Source organism: Lithobates pipiens, unplaced genomic scaffold, assembly GCF_037356315.1.
Source record: "Lithobates pipiens isolate NorthernLeopardFrog02 unplaced genomic scaffold, aLitPip1_a1.2 Scaffold_19, whole genome shotgun sequence".
NCBI classification, from domain to species: Eukaryota; Metazoa; Chordata; class Amphibia; order Anura; family Ranidae; genus Lithobates; species Lithobates pipiens.
Genome location: NW_027507764.1, coordinates 78,409,222 through 78,430,194, shown reverse-complemented (window position 1 = coordinate 78,430,194; position 20,973 = coordinate 78,409,222). Strand labels below are relative to the sequence as shown.

Genomic DNA, 20,973 nt, shown 5'->3' with positions numbered 1-20,973 from the left:
GACAGCCAAATTTCTTGTGCACATTGCTGGATCGAGAGGGAGCTCATGTAAGTATTAGAGGTAGGGTTGCCAGCTCATCCCTTTAAACCCAAACACATTAATTACACAGGTTCTGTGGCTGATTAAGGTGGTAAATAAACTCACCCGGTGCTTTATCTGCATTAAACTAGCCTCAGAACCTGTGTAATTCATATGTGTTCCAGTTTAAAGGGATGAGGTGGCAACTCTAATTAGGGGGGCTGCTGCACACAGAAGATAAAAACCTTCTGACTGTACAATCACTTTAAGCTGACCCTAGACGGTTTGAATCTCAGCCAGTTCAACAGGAACCGCCCGAGATTTGAACCATGTATGTGCAGGCTGAAGTAAAGTGATCAAATCAATCAACTTGCGTATAACCAGCCTGCCGGATCTTACATGCAATTATCGCTAGTGGCTTAGAGCCGCTAGCAATAATCACAGTCTTCAAACAGGGATGGCTTTCCCTGCCGGGAGAATACAGTGGCTCGGCAGTAGAGATTTCCCTGTCAACACTGTCTGTGCTGTTGAGGGAATCAAGTGAATTTCTTTCCTGCAACCCAATGTTGCAGGAAAGAAGATCGCACCTTGTATAGCCTGCCTAAAGTCGGCTTGAATGCATTAAAGTGATTGTATAGTCTTGTTTCTTTTCCTATAAAAAATAAACATGTTATACTTACCTGCTCTGTTGCAGTGGATTTGCACAGAGCAACCCCCAATCCTCGGGTCCCTCTTCTGTCCCCTCCCTCCAGTTCAGTGCCCCCACAGCAAGCAGCTTGCTATGGGGGCACCTGGGCTAATCACAGCTCCCTGTGTCCATGCAGACACTGAGCCCTGTCCCAGCCCCGCCCCCTCTCTCCTCTGAATGGCTAGCTGACTGATTGACAGATTGGTCTCCCACAGTAAGCACATAATGGAAATACAATTATTTTTGTAAATATAAACTGATAAATACCTTTTCTCGTCAGTATATAGCAGTCGTGTGACTTCTATCAGTGTTTGGTTAAAGCTTGTAGGAGGAGTTTTCATACTGCACTGGGCTGTCCAGCATGCAGGACCCCTAACCCTCTGTCTAGACTCTGCTGATTGGCCCTGTGCTGATCACATGCACTCTCCCAAGTAAAAAACAAAACTCCCTAGCAATACACACCAAACTGAGCATGTGCAGCCTGACTCCACTAATTGTCTTATCCGGACCAGTTTTGGAGTCAGTGGAAGGAGGATTTGTGCATACAGGATCAAGCAGCCTTTTTACACAAGGCAGAGGATTAACCCCTTAGGTTCCACAGTGAGTATAAGAAGCATGCTTTACTGCAAATAACTTATGATATTTATTTTTGTCATTAGTTAAAATGTTATGTGTCTGTGCTGATCGGGCTGTCTTGGTAGAGAGACCCCTTTTGCACATAAATATAATTTACTAGGAAATACAGCCTGGATTAGTAAAAAAAAAAGTTTAATGCAAAGTCATATTTTACTGCTGGATCTTCCTGCATTGTTCTTACAGCTGTGTATGTTGTGCAAATCCGCCAATAACATGATCCCTTTCTTGCTTCTGGTATATAAAAGCATTAATATCTGAGGTGAGCATGGCTCTTAAATACATGAACATTGGGCCTGATGTGCTCTTCTAGAAGAACCTGAAAATACTGTCCAGGGGTGGCGGAGCTATCTCTGGATATTTGTTCATGTGAGGTCATCCATTGCTGAGTTAGCACGCTGCTCATCCTGCCTTCCATTACCTTTATTGGCTGCACAAGATGGATGCCCCAGACTAAGGCTAAACACTTGCCGCTCTTCAATTGTAGCTTGCCATTAATTGACAAAGTAACAAATTATTTGCTTTAAGCGCTGTGCATTTCATTTAGAGATGTCAATTAAACTGTTAAAAGCTTTACACACCGTTTGTTGCCTTTTGAGTGTTTTTATCAGGAAACACAAATTAACTGGTTACAGTCCAGGGCATATTGACAGACTTTCCACCAATACTGTTGTCTGTGTTTGGGTTTGCTGTAAAGAAAAGGCAATGCTGCCAAATGTACAGATTCTCAGCGCAGTCCCATATTTAGAGATCTACCTCTGGAAACATGGATGTCTCAAGGGCATACAAACTGCTAAATTCTTCAGCCCATGGACAGGTGGCGATAGTTCAAGTGCAAGATCTTGAGCGCTCGATTGATCCCAAAACTTGGTCTCATATCTGGTCTAATACTAAATCTTCTTCCACAAACATTTTGGCAATTGAGACATCTTATAAGGTGCTTACAAGATGGTATTTGGTTCCTGCCAGATTAGCCAAATTCACAATTGATAATTTAGGCCTCTGTTTTCGCGGCTGTCCAGAACAGTGTACTTATATGCACATCTGGTGGCATTGTCCTATTGTGTACTCATTTTGGAAAAAAGTCTTTCTGATTATCTCGAAACTATTCGATTGTTCTATTTCACCAGACCCAATGCTAGCTCTTCTTAATCTAAAACCGGATTCTCTCACACAGAACCAATTCAAACTATTCCTCACGTTTCTGATAGCCGCAAAACAGACAGTAGCCAATGCATGGAAAACATCTGTTGTGAATATTTCAGAAACCAAAACTAGAATGAACCAATCTTTTATACATGCCAAAATGGACGCTTTAGATAAGAATCGTCTGTCAAAATTCAATAACATATGGAGACCATGGATTAGATACTATATGTCAGATAATTTTGATAATCGAACGCTCTTGTCATGGTAATATATATATATATATATATATATATATATATATATATTTTCTTTCTCTCTCTCTCTTTCTGGTATAATATTTAGCTATATAAACTATAATTTATACCTGGAGTTAAATAATTGTCTCTCCCCCTCCTTTCTGTCCCCATCTCCTTTTACCATTTTCTCTTCCATACTTCTTCAAAAAACCTTTAATTATACTACAGTATTTGTTATCTATATTGAAGTATACCTAAGGTCAGGATTTCGTTTTGCTCAAATATGTAAAATTGATATATTTCTGTCTTTTCTAGTTTATTGAGCTCCTAACATTTCAGATATAAATAATTTTATACTCTAGTCTTCTCTAGATTATATAATAACCACACCTTTTTTTATCTATTTTTTTGGAATGTTTATTATTCCTCCTTGGTATTTTATTCCCTTTTTACTTAGATATCTGTAGTTATAATTTGCATTCATCTCCATAGGTTGTAAATGATGGAGCACCCCTCTCTTCTTTTAGTGTGTTTATTTTTATTTATTTGCATATTTATTTATGTATTTAATTATTTTTTTATATAACATTTATACTTTAATGTTATATTTTAATATTTTTGTTTTGTCAAATATTCTGTATTTGTTGTTATTTATTATTTCTAAAACAAATAAATCTTTTGAACGAGAAAACCACAAATCAGGTGACAGTTTGTGGAATTACTGTTGAGCTTCTGGGAACTTTGTTGAAATGATTCCTGAACCTTTGTGTCACTACTGAACCCCTGCAGTCTGGGTGCCTTTTAAGCCACAGCCAGTATTCAGCGCAATGAAAATCACACCCAACTTTTGCTGCAGCTCAGAGCGCCACACTTTTTTCAGCTTCTGGGGCCCAATTTATGGCCCACTGCTTTCAGAAAATACCCCTGACTTAAGCTCATCATTGCACATCCATTCCAGATGCTTGTATGGGACATCACATACAGCACATACAAGCACATGGGCTGGAGGTGAGGTTTGGATCAGCAGGATGAACGTGTCAGGACAGGTAGAGGTGGGTCTCATCTCTGCTTCCTTTCACCACTCTGCATATCACACATATCATAGATGAGAAGAGGGTACAGCAATGAAAATGAGCAGAAGGGGTTCAGAGGTGGGACAGAAGAGAGAGGGGTATAGCGGTGGGGCAGATGTGCAGGGAGGTACAGTGGTGGAAGAGATGAGAATGGGCTTCAGCAGTGGGACAGAAGAGCAGGAGGGCAAGATGTGAAAGGAGGTATATTGGTGGGACAGATGAGCAGATGGGTTCAGTATTAGGACAGATGAGAAGGGGGTTCAGCGGTGGGACAGAAAAGCAGAGGGGTACAGTGATGGGGCGGATGAGTAGGGGGTTACAGTGGTGGGACAGATGAGCGGGGGGGGGGGGGTTTAGTGTTGGGGCAGATGAGCACGGAGGGTGGGGGTTCAGTGTTGGGGCAGACGAGAAGGGGGTTATAGTGATGGGACAGATGAGCAGGGGGTAACAGTGGTTGGGCAGATGAGAAAGGAGGTACATTGGTGGGACAGATGAGCAGGGGGAACAGAGGTGGGACAAATGTGCAGTGGTGAGGCTGATGAGAAAGGGAATTACAGTGGTGGGGCAGATGAGCAGATAAGTTCAGTGTTAGTACAGATGAGAAGATGGTTCAGTAGTGAGACAGAAGAGCATGGGGGGTACAGCGGTGGAACAGATGTGCAGGGAGGTACAGTGGTGGGGGCAAATGATAAAGGGGGAACATTGATGGGGCAGATCAGCAGAGGGTTACAGTGGTGGCACAGAAGAACAGGGTGGTACAGTGGAGGGGGAAAAGCCAAGCAGGGGGTTACAGTGGTGGGGCAGATGAGCAGGGGGTTACAGTGGTGGGGCAGATGAGCAAGGGGTTACAGTGGTGGGACAGATGAGCAGGGGGTTACAGTGGTGGGACAGATGAGCAGGGGGTTACAGTGGTGGGACAGATGAGCAGGGGGTTACAGTGGTGGGACAGATGAGCAGGGGGTTACAGTGGTGGGACAGATGAGCAGGGGGTATAGAGGTTGGGCAGACGTGTAGAGGGTTACAGTGGTGGGGCAGATGTGCAAGGTGGTACAGTGGTGGGGCAGATGTGCAGGGTGGTACAGTGGTGGGGCAGATGTGCAGGGTGGTACAAGGGTGGGGGAGGTGAGCAGGGGGGACAGTGATCTGAAGTGTGGAGTTGCAGGAATTGGGGCTGATCTGAGGCATGAGCACAGGATGTCAATTTACAGCATTTACTTTATAAAAAAATCCTTTTGATGATTGAGAGTGTGAAGTTGACATTTTTTTGTTATAAAATCGGCACTCTCAATTTCTTTGAAAATATTTTTCAGCAACACTGTGCTCAAAAAGTTGCCTACCCCGACCTATCATTTCTATTTTAAACTGAACGGATTGTTTTACAAGGTGACTGTTTACAATCACACGTGTGAAACGCTTGCCCTTTCTTGCTTCCCTGACTGCAAAGACATTAAAGGAATTATTTTGCATCAGTCCTGCGGTGGTGTGCAGCCAATTTCTCTTTATGCATCATTCATGGCATGCTCTGAATGTAACTGTTTTGGGAAGCAGATTTAGTTGTGCTGCACAACTATAAGGGACTTTAATATGGCAAGTTTAGACAGTAATATGTTCTTTATAGTAAGCCTAAACTTTTAGTTCCTTGGCAGCTAGGAGTTTATACCCTAGTGTGTACATGCATATAGTATAAAACATCCTTTTAAAAAACGTAACTTAACTTAACTCAAGGGAGATTAAAAAAATTCAGCTAGTTATGAGTACCTGAACATGAACTAGTATCTGCCTTTATTACACATTTTACAGCAAGAATTAAGCCTAGTACACACGGACCGAATGTCAGGTGGCGTTTCTATTGAACCGGCCGACATTCGGCCCGTGTGTACTGGAGTCAAAGGAGTATAACCGAAGAAGGTCTGCTGATCAGCTCCTGATCAGTGCTCTCAGCCAATGATTAAGCACCAGTGAGGGTGTGAAACGCGTTAGCTATAGCTGTTGCTTGTGCTTCCTATGCTGTATGGACTGTCTTTTATACTGATAAAGGTGACTGCATTGGAGTGTGGCTATCTGGAATTTCTTCACTACATGATCATTGCATGCGGAGCCAACGCCCTTTCTATGTTCAGGGGAGGTCAGTAGTGGGATTGCCACCTGGAGCGGTATATTAACTGTAACAAATGTCAGATAGTTATTACTGCAGCTCCCCCTGAGCTGCCAGTTTTTTTCCTTCAGCCCTGCAGGCTTGAAAAAAAAAAAAAGAAAAATACTAGTGTGCACGAGGCTTTAAGCCAACAGCTCAGGAGGAACGGCTGTACTAACTATCCAACGTTAGTACATCAATCTCCCCTGCTGTTCTATTCTTTTCCTCAACAAAAGGACGCCCCCCCCCCTTCCAGGACAATCCAGTCAGAGAGCTTATCGGGAATCGATCGGTAGACCTTTTGCGGTCATGCTCCTTCGACAGAAGCCAGCCAACTTCAGTACACACGGGCCCAATGTCGAACAGTTTCTATTGAAGTGATGCCACCTATCATTTGGCCCATGTGTACTAGGCTTTAGACTGGGAGAGGAAGGGGCAGCAATAGCCAATCAGGTGTGCTGCATGCATATGAGCGGACATGGAAAATGTTGAGATGGCAGAATGACAAAAAGATTATCTTACTGTCCAATCACAAGCTGGGGACAAGAAAGCGACCAAGTTTTATTGGTTAACTACAGCACAAAAAAAAACAAAAATCAAGTCAGCAACTTGGCTGTGCTGTCTGGGGTTGTACAAAAGACTGGACAAATAGAACAACCAACCCACTGGCAGGCAGTACTGCTTCAATGCTTGGAGTTCATAAACATGTATTCCCAGAACACTACAGGTTACAGCACAGAAGTATTCATCTTTTAGTTTTGCTTTGAATGAACCTTGGATTAGGGAAAAGCCACAGCTAGGTCTTATTTTGTTCTGGGTGTAAATGCCAGCTTTAGCTATTGTTCTCTGTAAGCGACAGGCTTTGGTCAAATGGCTGTAAAGAGATATCTCAATACCTGGAAATATTTCCACTGCTATAAAATGAAAAATGTATGCACACTGAGGCTGATTTACCAACTGATTGAAAATGTTCACACAAACAAAATATGTGAGAATGCACTTCAATTGTCTAATATGAAAAGCAAATCCTCACTTCATTTAGTAAATCAGTGTCACCATTTTATTTCTACCTGACAAAAATAAATAAAGAATAGTATTTTAGTCTGAACCAAAAAATAGAAAATGTGTCCAAAATTATTTTACATCAGCTGGTACAGAAACCTATAGCACTCATGCAATAAGCACTAGCAAGAGCTCAAATATCCCCTTTCTTTATAGTAAATGTGAGCTGGTCCCATCACTGTCAGCACTCTGACAGATAGAAAAAAGAAGAGGTAAAAAATCTAATTAGGCACAAAGAAAGATGATTGAACTTAACTAAATATAAATTCATCTAAAAATAAGAGGTGCCAGAGGCACAATGGTATAGGATTTGCGACCTATTAAAAGACAACTAATATCAAAACAAGGTATGGCGACCAACGGGAAGCGCTTTTTCATTGTTCTGAGCGCTGTAAACTAATGAAATGTGACTGGTTTCTATCAGTAATTGCATCACTGCTCTTTGCACTCTTTGTCTTTTTTAGCCAACGATTAAATATCATTCTAAAATGAATTCATCCCCCCTCACAGAATCCCAGCAGCCGCTCCCCGCCTTGCCCAGACTGTCAGCTTTTCTCGTCTTTATTGTTCCTTGAAATGTCAACAAAATCACTGACCTCCGATGAGAGGTTTGCTCATTTCATAGTGTTTGATGCTGTGGAAAGAATACTCACCGTGGAGATAGGCTTCCTCTAGGGGAGGTTCCCCTCAGAGCCAGACTGCGCCCATTGTCTCCTAGATCTTGGTCTGTTAAGAAACAGGTCATAAGACACAGACATATTAGTACAAGGTGACTGTTTATATGGAAAGTCCTAACATTAGTATTATCACTCAGGTCTGGATGCGGGAAGGGCCACCTTTATCACTAAGGGTTTACATCTAAAAGCAGGCTTCCCTTTGGTTCTTTATCCAATCACATTTTGTTTTGTATGCAATTCTGTAAGAGTTAAAGTGGTTGTAAAGCCTCTTAAATACCCATAGAAGGGACTATCCTCAGGTGATAGATACACAGAGATCAAACAAATCCTCCTTTTTCTTGTTCATCTGCAGTCCTCTCTTCCCTACACCCCTTCAAAACGGCAGAATCCTGTTAAAATCCTTCAGCATATCTTAGTATCACAGAGGGGGCGGAGAGCTGCAGTTACACGGTGTGAGAGCTGATTGGAGGAGAGGCACACACCCCCCGTCCACAGCAAACAGGAGCGAAGATAGGATACAGAGCTGTGTTGTGAATGGAGAAGCTGTGTGCTGAGCTCCCCCCCCCCCCCCCCCCATCACAAATTTATCTCATGTGCCAAGTAAACTTCTCAGAAGTGACTCATGCTGATAACAGAGGAACGAAGCACCAGAGAGAAAGGACACTAAGGCCCCTTTCACACCAGTGGATATATTGGGACCACCTGTCAGGTTTTTCAGGCAGACCCGATCGGACCACGCATTGTTCTCCATGTATATCTATATATGGTCAGGGGGGCATCCGATCCAATAAAACCAACTAAAAATAGATTCTCCACCTGAATGTCATCGGATCGGATGGAAACGGACATGCAGTTTGTTTCCATCCAACTGCCTCAGAGGAGAGTGGACCATGTGCGTTCTGCATAGTGGAGCGAACACAGACCTGTCATCCGCCTGATCAGCGGAGATCAGTGGAGAGAGATGCCCCGCTGAGCAGGCAGGTTCCGCTTGGAAGGATCTGCTCCAGCTGAAAGGGGCCTTAGAGGTTTGGAGACTGATATGTAAACACTACATATATATGTGCTTTGTTCACATTTCATGACCGAGGTTTACAACCACTTTAAAATGATGGCTTGTGCACATGAGGGACAGGGGTGTCGCTATCTCATTTTAAAAGCTCTCACACAGGTGAATATGAAAGAAGCCTGTTTTGTGGCTGTCGTGATTGGTAACATGCAAGATGCACGTCTACTTCTAAAACTTAACTTGGTCAGTATGGTAGCCCTAGAGCAGGGGTCTCCGGTCTTTTTTTTTTTTTTATAAAAAGGGTCAATTTACTGCAGACTTTAGGGTGGGCGTAGAAAATGTTTGTGTCAATGGAGGTAATCAATGCCCCATTAATTGTATTAGTGGGAGAAATAGTGGAACAGGCATTTATGGCTTAATATAACCTTTCAGCCCCGGAATCAGTGAGAGCTTAGCAAAGTGTCAAGTGTGTATAGGCTGCACAGTAACAAACATCTGCTGGCCTGTGGGATCAGATCACAAACATTTGATCTGCTACGATTGTCAGGTATTCCGAGATTTCAAAGTGTTCCACATCAAACCCCAGAAATTTTGAATTTCAGAGGTATAGTTGGTTCAAACATTGAGTAAATTTACTGACATGGTGACAGGTCACTTCTCTACATCTGCATTTCATAGATCACACTTACCTGCAGAAAGCTTTGTCTTGGTTGTGTTAGACCTAGCAGGTGGGAGTCTGTGTACTAAATGACCCAGCAGGACACAAACACAAGACTGAACAATGGGGATATACCTTCCGTGTAGTTCTAGCTTGCATGTATGGGAATGTGTCAAAAGTGGTCAAACAAAATTCAAAGCTTTAGCAAGAGCGACTTTTTTCAAAGGAGCCGGAAGGAAAATTGGAAGCTGAACAGTGACTGCATCCAATCAGATGCCAATAATTCATTGTAACCACTGAGCTGGGAACAATGGCATGCAATCAAATTCGGTGACTGTTCAGACATTGACAGCCATGGGTGCCGCCTGTAAGTATGGAACAGCCGAACAGTGAGGAAGGAGGAACCCATTATAATTCTCTCAATCAGCCTGTGGGCTGAACAAGAGAAATCTGTATGTGCATGAACAGCTTTAGACCGGCCATAGATGGAGCAAATTTCTTTCCAGCAACCACAGGTTGCAGGAAAAAAAATCTCTCGATTTCCCCATCAACACAGCATTGATGGGGAAATCCCTCCTGCAGGGTCATTGTGTTCTCCTGGCAGGGGGAACCGTCCTTGCCAAGAGAACACAGTGGTTGCTGCTAGAGGCTATAACAGCCCCTAGCAATAATTGCATGTAAAATCCAATAGGCTGGTTGTACACAAGTTGATTGATCAACTAGGGTACATTACCTGCTCATACATGGTTAGAAACTTGGCTGGTACCTGCTGAACCGGCCAACATTCTGTGTACAGAACACCTCCAGGCAGCCATATTGCATTTCATTTTACAGAAAATTACAGAGATGCAGATTGAGAAGGAAAGGTAATCTTAACATCATTCAATTACAATATAACTTGTGTCGCAGTTGTATATGTTATATTATTTATTTTCATCGAAAGTGGAGTTACACTTTAAGATTTCTAAACTCGACATGCTAACTTGCAGCAAGTGGTTGGCTCCCAATAGAGGCACTCCCAATCTCAGTCAGATTTCTGATGAAGAGCAGATTATAGAAATGTTATATAAAACATTGTCCCTGGTTACACAAGCAGTTATTACAAATGTATTTAAAACATTTTATCCCGTTTCAAGATTTAAAAAATAAAAAAATAAAAATAAACTTGATATAAAACAATTATTTTATTTATTTATTTTTATTATTTGCTTGCAATTCTGCTTTGAAACAAAACCCAGGCTACTGAAATTCTTTACGTCAGGTGAAAGTGTAAAGATGATTTCAATCAACTAGAACACAGCACATATTGTATTCTCTAATTTTACCAGTAAAAAAGTAGTAAATAATGATACACAATTTGATGAAAGAAGGATTAAAGGTGAAATCTACATTAAACATAAATATTTTTATTTTTTTTCCATTTGTAGGTGTCTTTTACTCATGCTTTACCCATTTAGAGCAATTTGTCTTGAAATCGAGTGAAATGACCCAATTTTACATAAACTATGTGTTGCCAATTAATAATTCCCAGCTCCTACTGAGCCGGGGACTTTGACATCACAAAGCTTTTTATGCGGCTCACAGCAGGCTGGCTGGAGCGTGTGATCTGGATTTCCTCAATGTAAGCTACATCCGAAAATGTTACAAACAACGGCAAAATGAAATACGTAAAGTACGGGCAGTGTAAACATGACAGAAGCATGGCGATGATGGACTGCCAGGAGTCACTTTACCCCCCTGTACAACCAACATGAGTTTACCCACACAGAGAATCCAGTAATGATGGCCACAATTGCTTGGCTGCTAACAGCCTAAACCAGTACCTAAAGAAAGGTGGCAAGGAGGTGTAAAATTTTGTGTTCATTAGAAATATATAACCAAAACAGACCTAAAATAAGATTATTAAAATACTACTTGAAACTGCAATCATTTTTTCCTAGTCTAATGTATATATTGCACATTTTACATTTTTACTATTTTATTTAACCACTTGCCCCCAGTAGTTTTACTGCGAGCGGGCGTCAGCTACAGGCCAGATGACGTACCTGTACATCACCTGGCACATGCGTACTGGTAACCCCCCCCCAGCAGGCATATGACAACGCTATACTGCACTGGTGAGAGTATGAAAAAAATACAATTTTGAAAAAAAGACCAAATTTGATTTAATTTCTTCCTTTTTTTTAAAATTGTGACAAAAAAATTACAACTTCAAAAAAACTTGCCATGCCCCTTACTAAACACCATGGACGGTCTAATTTCCAAAAAGAGGTTATATTTGGAGGGTATTTGCACTGTCCTGGCATTTTAAGGGCCTCAAGAAATGGGATAAGCCATCAGTACATCAGAACTGATCAATTTTCAAATATATATACCATAGTTTGTAGATACTAGAACTTTCACACAAACCAATTAATATACACGATTTGGAATGTTTTGTTTTTTTTCTTTTACCAAAGACATCTAGCAGAATACATTTTGGCCTAAACGTATGAAGATAGATTTTATTGGATATGTTTTTTTACATAAAGTAGAAAACATTGGGTTTTTCTTCAAAAATGTCAGTCTCGGCGTTGGTGATCAAATACCACCAAAAGAAAGCTCCATAGGTGTGAAAAAAAAAAAAAAAAAAAGTATAAATTGACTTTGGGTACAGTGTTCCATGACCGTGTAATTGCCAGTTAAAGTAGTGCAGTGCTGAATAGGGATGAGCTCAGGCGTGTTTGCATCGACCACGTGCAGAGCCTGCCAGGAAGTCGGCGCAGCGCTGCGCTAACCACAGGCAGGCGAGACATTGCTGGATCTCTGCAATCGCACATCGGGGCAATGTCTCACGGCCTGTGATTGCGCCGACTTCCTGACGGACTCTGCACATGGTCCATGCGAACACGCCTGAGCTAATTTTTCGTGCTGAATAGCAAAACATTTTTTGGTCATAAAGGGGTAAAACCTACCAGAGGTCTAGTGGTTAAATTACCCCTTTTCCCTCTTTGAAGTTTCTTTACAGCTGCTGTCATCCTGGCATCGCTAAGCTTTTTAAATTTTACTGTATGTCATGGGTGACCCAATGCAAAAAAAGCTCAGATTTTGCTCTGATTTACAGTACACCAGGAGAAACGCCATCCATGAAGGAAAATATGTTTTTTTTTAAATACTACTACTAATTTAAAAGTCTCTCTGCACTTACATCCAGACTTTGCTGACCAGAAAAATGTACAGGTGAGAGGCTTGAAAAGGGGAGTCCATGCTCCAAAACGTTGCATTTCCGATTATGATCTCATTTTGCAGTATACAAAGGGTTAATGTCTGCTGTTTGATTGCATTCACTCATATATGTTGTACTCTTTGTTAGCTGTGTCCATGAAGGGTCTACCGCTGTAAATGTACTTTTTGCTAATGGGGTTCTATGTTGAACATAATTATCATATGGTTTTTGATGGAATATGTACCCTCGTCATAGTATCCTGTGGAGACTTGCTTTGTAAAATTGCAATCAATTTCAGTGTGCTGGCTCATCCTTTACATTTTATGGTTGTCCACGTTCTGAAAAGTACGCGACAGACTTTCCAGCCACATTTTTTCTGCGCTCTTCCTTATGTTAATGTGTGTGCAGTTTATTATTATAATCAGTTAATGTGTTATTAAACCCTAATAAAATAATTTATATGGTGCTGCAGATCTCAGCACTTACCATGCTTGTATACTCTTTTTTTTTTTTTTTTTTAAATAAGCGTGTGGTTGCTTTTAACGCTTTCTATCAAAATGATCCCAAAGAAGCAGTCATATTGCGAAACGCGTTGATCCACTATGCCATTATCTGCATCTATGTGCTCAACACACCGTCAGCAATATGGCATCTGATGTATTTTGATGTACAATTTTAATTTGTTTTAAGCATTTTAATAAAGATGATACATTTTTAAGTACCGTATATACTCGAGTATAGGCCGACCCGAATATAAGCCGAGGCCCCCAATTTACCCCCAAAAAAACTGGCAAACTTATTGACTCGTGTATAAGCCGAGGGTGAGACATGCCTGTCCATCCCTGTGTGTGTGTCCGTCCATCCCTGTGTGTCCGTCCATCCCTGTGTGTCCGTCCATCCCTGTGTGTCCGTCCATCCATCCCTGTGTGTGTGTGTGTCCATCCATCCATCCATCCCTGTGTGTGTGTGTCTCCATCCATCCATCCATCCCTGTGTGTGTGTGTCTCCATCCATCCATCCATCCATCCCTGTGTGTGTGTGTCTCCATCCATCCATCCATCCATCCCTGTGTGTGTCTCCATCCATGTGTGTGTGTGTGTGTGTGTGTATGTGTATGTGTGTGTGTGTGTGTGTGTGTGTGTGTGTGTGTGTGTGTGTGTGTGTGTGTGTGTGTGTGTGTGTGTGTGTGTGTGTGTCCAGCCTACCTTTGTCCCGAGCCTCCGTCCCGTGCCTTGCCTCCTTGCCTCCGTCCCGTGCCGTGCCTTGCCTCCTTGCATCCGTCCCGTTTCGTGCCTTGCCTTGCCCCCGTCCCGTCCCGTCCCGTCCCGTGCCGTGCCGTGCCTCCGTCCCGTGCCCTCTTCGTCGGCGGCCATTGTAAAATTCAAAAGCTGCGCCGCCGCCTTCGCCTGTGATAGGCGGAACACTGAATTTCCCAGCAGCCTGTGTTCCGCCTATCACAGACGTCGTATCATCCTCGTCCGTAGTACGAGGATGATACGATGTCCGTGATAGGCGGAACACAGGCTGCTGGGAAATTCAGTGTTCCGCCTATCACAGGCGAAGGCGGAGCCGGAGGCGCGGCTTTTGAATAGAATGGCCGCTGTCTGTCTGCTCGACACGCTGATCGAGCGGGCAGACAGCGATGACTCGAGTATAAGCCGAGGGGGGCACTTTCAGCCTCAAAAAAGAGGCTGAAAATCTCGGCTTATACTCGAGTATATACGGTAGTACTTTGTTGTTTACTCCTGACATAACAATTAAAAGGCCCATAATACTTTGTTTTTCCTACTCCAAATTTGTGGAATTTGGTAAAATCTTAATGAAAATTGTTTCTCTCAAAATACTTATTCATGGTTCCAGTCATTGAGTGGCTCCATCCTGTTTGTAGGATCCCATGGAGCCACCTTGTTGGCACTGCAGAGGAGTCTCCTTATAACCCCGGTGACCAGCCACTCCTCTTCCCCCTCCCTTTTTTTGAAACCATTAAATTGTTGGGTTTAGTTTTGCTTTAAATTGACAGTTACAAGGGTTGGGACCGACTAACACTGCCAGGGATACTCAGGCAGCTGCAGCAACAATTATTATTTTTTTTTCCAAAGATTTAAACGTCCTGAATAAAAGTGATCATTGTAGACATCCCCGACAGTGTAAACACTTGTGTAGGGGTGCATTTTCCTTCATTTGAAATGCATATCAAACACAGGTCAGCTTTCCCATTTACTTCCATGGTGCAGTGTGGATGACGGCTTTGACATTGCGTTTAGCCCGTTTACGTTTAAGGCATGGCCGTTCGAGAGCATCAAGTGAAGACAAATGCTATCCATACGCGGTTTGATTTTGTTAGAAAACAATATTTTTAATGGGGACAACTGATGATTGTTTTGACCTTGGTGATGAGAAAAATCAAAAAAAGGGAAGCATGCTAAAGTTTGATCCAGAACTAGAACTTTTAGGCCTCACATACACAGCATTAAAAAAAGCACACATTTTCAAAGCATTTTTATTTACGAATCTGATCCATAACCAAATGTCGAAATATTTTCATCTGAAGACATGCAATTTACGCATACACATAAATTGTATTCTGGCATTGTGAAAAATATTTATTTTTAAATGGAAGATTTGAGCTACAATTTTACTCTTAACTTTATTTACTTTTATTTTAGAAAAAGTATTTCAAGGTTAGCATTTTACAGGTCATTTTAGATCTGCACGATTCTGGCTAAAATGTGAATTAAGTTTTTTTTCTTATAATAAGGGTCAAGATTCTTGTGGTGTAACATCTTTCACATTATACAAAAATGTTTTATTTTTTTTAAATTCATTGAAGTGTAATTTTTTTTTACCAAAAAATTGCTTTTGAAAGACCACTGCGCAAATGCAGTGTGACATAAAATATTGCAACAACCGCCATTTTATTCTCTAGAGTCTCTGCCAAAAATATATACATGTTTGAGGGTTCTAAGTAATTTTCTAGCAAAAAATACTGATTTTAACGTGTAAGCAACAAATGTCAGAAAAAGGTTTGGTCTTTAAATGAGTTCCATCCATTAAAAGTCAGCAGCTACAAAAACTGTAGCTACTGACTTTTAATAAACAGACACATACCTGTCCCACGGTCAAGTGATGAGGGCACACAAAGCCCCGTTCCTCTCCCACTCCTCTCTGCAGCGCCGGCATTCTAACTGTGGCTTCACAGATGGTCGGGTCGCGCACCGTGCATGCGTGGCCCGCACTGCAAGTGGCCGGGCAATCTTCTGGGACCTGTGACATGTCCCAGAAGATTGCAGGGAGGGAGGGGGGAGAGGTGATCCTCCTTCAGGCGCTGTGGCGCCAGGGGAGGAAGTAGGAGCTGGGTGCCTCTAAAAACAGGGTACCTGTGACCCCCCCCCTAAAAATGACATGTCAAATGTGCCATGTCAGGGGGGTCACCATCACTTAACCTCCCCGGCGGTATGATTATTTCAGATTTTAGGTGCTGAAAGCAGTACCATTATTTTGCATGGAAATTTGGTTTTTTATATTGTAGGCCTGTAATTATTAGAAATAACACACTTAAAGTGGAAGTAAACCCTGATGAGTTTACTTCCTCTTTCATTCCCTGCAAAGGCAAAGCATAATGGACTACTATGCATAGTAGCCCATTATGGGTCACTTACCTGACACAGGAGCCAGCGAAGTCGCCGCTGTCCCCTGTAGTCTGCCGCATCCATCTTGTTGGTGGGGTCTCGCAGCTCCGCCGCTGTCATTCGGCGAAGCGGGAGTCGACACGCGCGGCAGCTCCATTCTTGGAAATGCCGCGCTCAGTGCGCGCCGTAGACCCGTTTTCAGGCAAATATCTTCTAAACCATATAGGTTTAGGAGATATTGCTTGGACCTACAGGTAAGCCTTAATCTAGGCTTACCTGTAGGTCAAAGTGGTTTGTAAGGGTTTACAACCACTTTAAATCTGTCCAAACAAGAGACTAGTAGACATACCGGGTATGATAGCACTTGAAACACGAAATCATAAATTATAATATACTAAATAACTATACATAATTATAACAAATAATAATAATAAAAATTATTCAATAATGTAATCAAATCAAAAACACTGAAATTTGCCGAGTTGCAGAATTGTCACTGTCATTACTTTTCAATATTTGATGACGGATCTCCCCACAAATCGCTATCGCTCAATTCTGCAAGTGATTCTAATTTATTATCGCTGTTTTCTAGCTGGTCTAAAATCACTTTTGATGTAAAGGGAAATTTTTTGGTTGCTATGGACAATCTCCAGTTTCCTGGCAGAAAGAACAGTATTTATAGTATAAAGCTGCATGCAGGGCACTGGACAGACCACTAGGGACAAAGGGGGATGTGTAATTATTTGATATAGTAATGTAATCTGTAAGATTACAGTATACTGTATCTATACTGTGTTTTTTCTTTTTGAATTTGGCGCCAAACTCTACATGGATCCTGTGATGCGATCCTGAGTCTGGCTCGGGGTTACCGCTTTTGGTACTGAAGTTTCACCTTGAGCCAGACACGGGAATACCGCCAGGGAGGTTAAAGCGAAAGTTCTATTTTTGGGTGGAACTCTGTTTTAGTAGTTAAACTGACTTCATTTATGGACCGAAGTTCATCCCTTTGAGCTAAAAGAACTAAAAGATATTTTTGTTTATAGTCATCTCCCAGCGCTGAGCAATGTTAATAAACATTTGTGGCTTCTTTTCTTTTGACAGCTGTGAGTACAGAACAGTGCTGCACTGTATGAATCGATAAAATGCTGGGTTAAAATCATGGGGGGGGGGGGGGGGGGGGGGGGTTGAATCGAGATTGTGATTTTTTTAAACAATTAATCGTGCAGCTCTAGATCATTTACACAGGTACTTTAGTTCCTGAAAAACCTTGCCTGTATGTAAAATTGTTATGGCCGTGTGAATATAGACTAAGGCAAGCCATACATGGGTTGAATTTCACACCAGCGGACTGAGCAGGTCTGCCTGTCCGTTTTTCAGGTGGACCCGACTGGACCACCCATTGTTCTCTATGGAGCTACAGATGTCAGTGGACATGTGCCTGTTGACACCCGGGGATCCGTTCCACATCAGTCAGGCCGATCGGATGACAGTCGGATGAAAACAGACAGGCAGTCCGTTTCTATCCGACCGCCCCATAAAGAACAACGGGCTGTGTCCATGTCCGCTCTGTATAGCGGAGTGGACACGGACCTGTCATATGCCTGCTCAGCAGGGATCAGTGGAGAGATCCCCCGCTGGGATTGACAGATTCTGCTCCATCTGCAAGGGGCCTTAGGTCTCTTGCACAGTGCTGCTTAAGAACTTGTTTTTAGGCATACAGGTGTGTTTTTTTGTTTTTTTTTAAACTGATCTAAATTTAATCTGTTGTTTTCAATGTGCCTGTACACACATGTAAATATGGGCTGCGATTAAATGAGTAAAATAACAGAAAACCAAACCCAGAAATCTGAGTTGCTAGTCAGTATTGTGTGTGCGTACTCGCATGTGTGTGAAAATACATGCGTGCATGCGCAAAATGTAAATTTGAAGAAGAGGTTAAAATTCCATTTTGAGAGCTAGAGTTTATTTTACTTATGTATGCGCAAATACGCATGGAATAAATGCAAGAAATTTTGTAATACTGGTTCACACATCAGTACCATGTGCAAATACGCTGTGAAGAACATTTGCTCATTTTATACATGGTTTTTGGTAGGGTCACAGGCACACATTACATCCTAAAATAAAACGTTAAAAATTAAACCATAGGCTTGGAAATCAAACAAATTTTTTTAAGGGCTTCCTAACAATAATTAGTTGAATAACCGATGGTACGAATGCATGCTCTAATAAACTATTTTTTCTGAATTTCCAAAAGTTTAAATTAAATTCTACCCATGTATGGCTAACCTTATACAAAAAAAGGAAGGACAAACATGCGCACCATGTGTGATGGTAACTGTAGCTAAAGATTCTGGAACTGCAAATCAACAGTGCAGACTACTGAGCCACCAATATGAGCGATTCTTACTCTGTACGTGTTGGGAGCAGTGTGTGCAGTGCTGTACTCCGTCATCTACTTGGACACACAGATATTAATGCATGCATTCCAGCTCTTGGCCACTCACTGTACAGCATGAAGCGAGCTAGGCCTCTATCATGTTCCTGTACAGTGTGTTTACAGCGGAGGAGTGTGCTTCCCATTGGCGGCACTCCTCCCCTCTGCCACTTCTCATTTCTCCAGTGAAAGTAATGAATCACAGCTGTGAACAGCTAATCTGTATGCTTATCACAGCAAATCCCAATGTGTTGCTCTGTTTAACGCTTTCTGCACCGAGGCACAGCAAAGGCTCCAGCCTTTCTGAGGATGAGAAGCATCCAGTGTGAGGATATGTGGCCAGCAATCCTGCATTACTGTCCACTGTTGAAGGAGGACAGAGGCTTGAATGTGCACAGAGAGATATGAAGAAGACACAGGCTGCAGGAATTAAAGGGACACACACCAGCTAAAATCACACTTTGAGATACATATTGGGAACACAGCCTACCTGCTGTAGGTAGGCTTCAGGGCTTCATTGTTTATTAATCTGGTGATCTGGGAACACCTTTTTCTTGCATTGTAACAAAATATTCCCAATTTCATGGGTTCCTTGCGATCTCTCATATGTATTGAAAACCTGTTCTATCAAAGTGTCTGAATGTGGACGTTCCTCCCAGACTCAAAAAAGTCTTTGAGGAGGAAGCAAACAAGTAAAGCTTCCCCTTTTGGGTGGAGCGCCGCTTTACCAAGAGCACAGTCTTCTTAGGCTCCATTCACAGTTAGATGATTTGAATCACCGCAATTCTGCCCATGATTCCAAACCACGCCAAAATGCAGGACACATTTGCACGGTCATTAATAATGGCACCTGTATTGCTGCAATCGCAGCAAATCGCAATGTACCACAATTTACCTGCTGCAAAATCTTACCTCAGTTGGGGTGCTGTTAAGAAGTAATGGCATCGCAAACGTGCCCCACGATTTGGAATTGCGCCGATTCTGCCCGGGATTTAAATCCCCTAGGTGTGACTGGAGCCTAAAGCTGGCCATACTCTTTTTTTTTTTTCTTCCAGCTCTCTCTCTCCTGCTCTCTGACTGAACGCAAAAAAAAAAAAAAAAACACAAACCCCCCCCCCCCCAGATTCCTAGGTCCAGCCGACACATACAACATGCCTTACTGCTGGTAATCGGTTCAGGTACACCGACCATGAATGTTCAGGCCAGCTATATTACACTTCGCTCACTTTGAAAAGCTATGTACAATTTCCTATGCTAATGGAAGCAGCATGAGGTGCTCATTACATATGTTTACTGCGCTTCCTATCCAGTGTTTGTGCTGTACTGTTCTCCAATCCCAATGCCGGCCATAGACCATCCAAATCCCGGCCAGTTCAGCAGGGACGTACCAAGATTTAATGTATGGGCAAGCTATTGTACCCAAGTTGATTGATCAACTTGGGTACAACCTGCATGTTGGATTTCTAGCATGCAATTATTGCCGGCGGCTATGGCTACTAGCAATAATAGTTATGTTTTCCTGGCAGGGACAGCTCCTCATGCGCACCCCAGCGCCCCCCCCCCCCCCCCACGGGAAAGAAAATTGTATCATTTATGGCCAACTAAAGTCTACAAACTTGACCGACCAAAAACTATGCGTAGCCGATATTTTGTCCTAATAGTTGCTGATTAGGGAGGCTTGATGGCTCAAAGTACAGAAAGCTACCTAAGTAAGACCATCTACCACTCTCGATACGTAACGGGACTACAGAATATTATTACCACAATAACTCATTAGAAATGCACTAAAATGTCCTCTTCGATAAATATACAATGATGATAATCCCGCTACTACAATAACAGAACAAGCAAGAGAGTTGGGAATGTTGCCTGTAGCCAGTAACAAAAGCTGCATCCCTAGCTGGCCCCTCTCAAGGTTATCCTCCCTTCATTGTGAGTCAGAGGACCTCTGACCCCTGCCTGGCAAAGACATGACTGATCCATTCTTGGTACACTGGCAGACCCCCGCCCCCCTCCCACAAACATTAATGGCTAGCAGGACTTGTCAACAAAAAGCCTCAACACACACAAACTTCTCCTGAAGGGGCAGAAACAAAACCATCTCATTTAGTTGGTGCTGGAGGCAGCAGACACGTCTCAAAATATTCAATATGGTGGTGATAAAGCATCTCTGCGAAACTAAAAATTCCCAAGACAAAGCACACATCTCCCCACAACTTCTCACACCATGTAAATAAATGGACTCGTATAGTTTTTAAGTTTCAGCCCCAGAGATTAGAGAGACAAAACAGCTGCAGTCTGTAAAGGACACCTACAGGGAATACACCACAATGGATCACACTTCTGTCAAATGGTATTAGTACTGCTA

General features: G+C 42.4%; 1 protein-coding gene across 8 annotated transcripts in view; it reads right to left on the bottom strand.

The window, feature by feature from the left end:
- The window catches only part of MLLT10 (MLLT10 histone lysine methyltransferase DOT1L cofactor), a 307,092-nt gene that overhangs the window by 35,945 nt on the left and 250,174 nt on the right, over positions 1 to 20,973 (bottom strand). For all 8 annotated transcript variants that reach the window (XM_077490949.1, XM_077490944.1, XM_077490945.1 and 5 more), the window contains one exon: positions 7,647 to 7,719. In XM_077490949.1, coding sequence (XP_077347075.1) covers positions 7,647 to 7,719 — 73 coding nt within the window. The remainder of the gene's footprint in view (positions 1 to 7,646; positions 7,720 to 20,973) is intronic.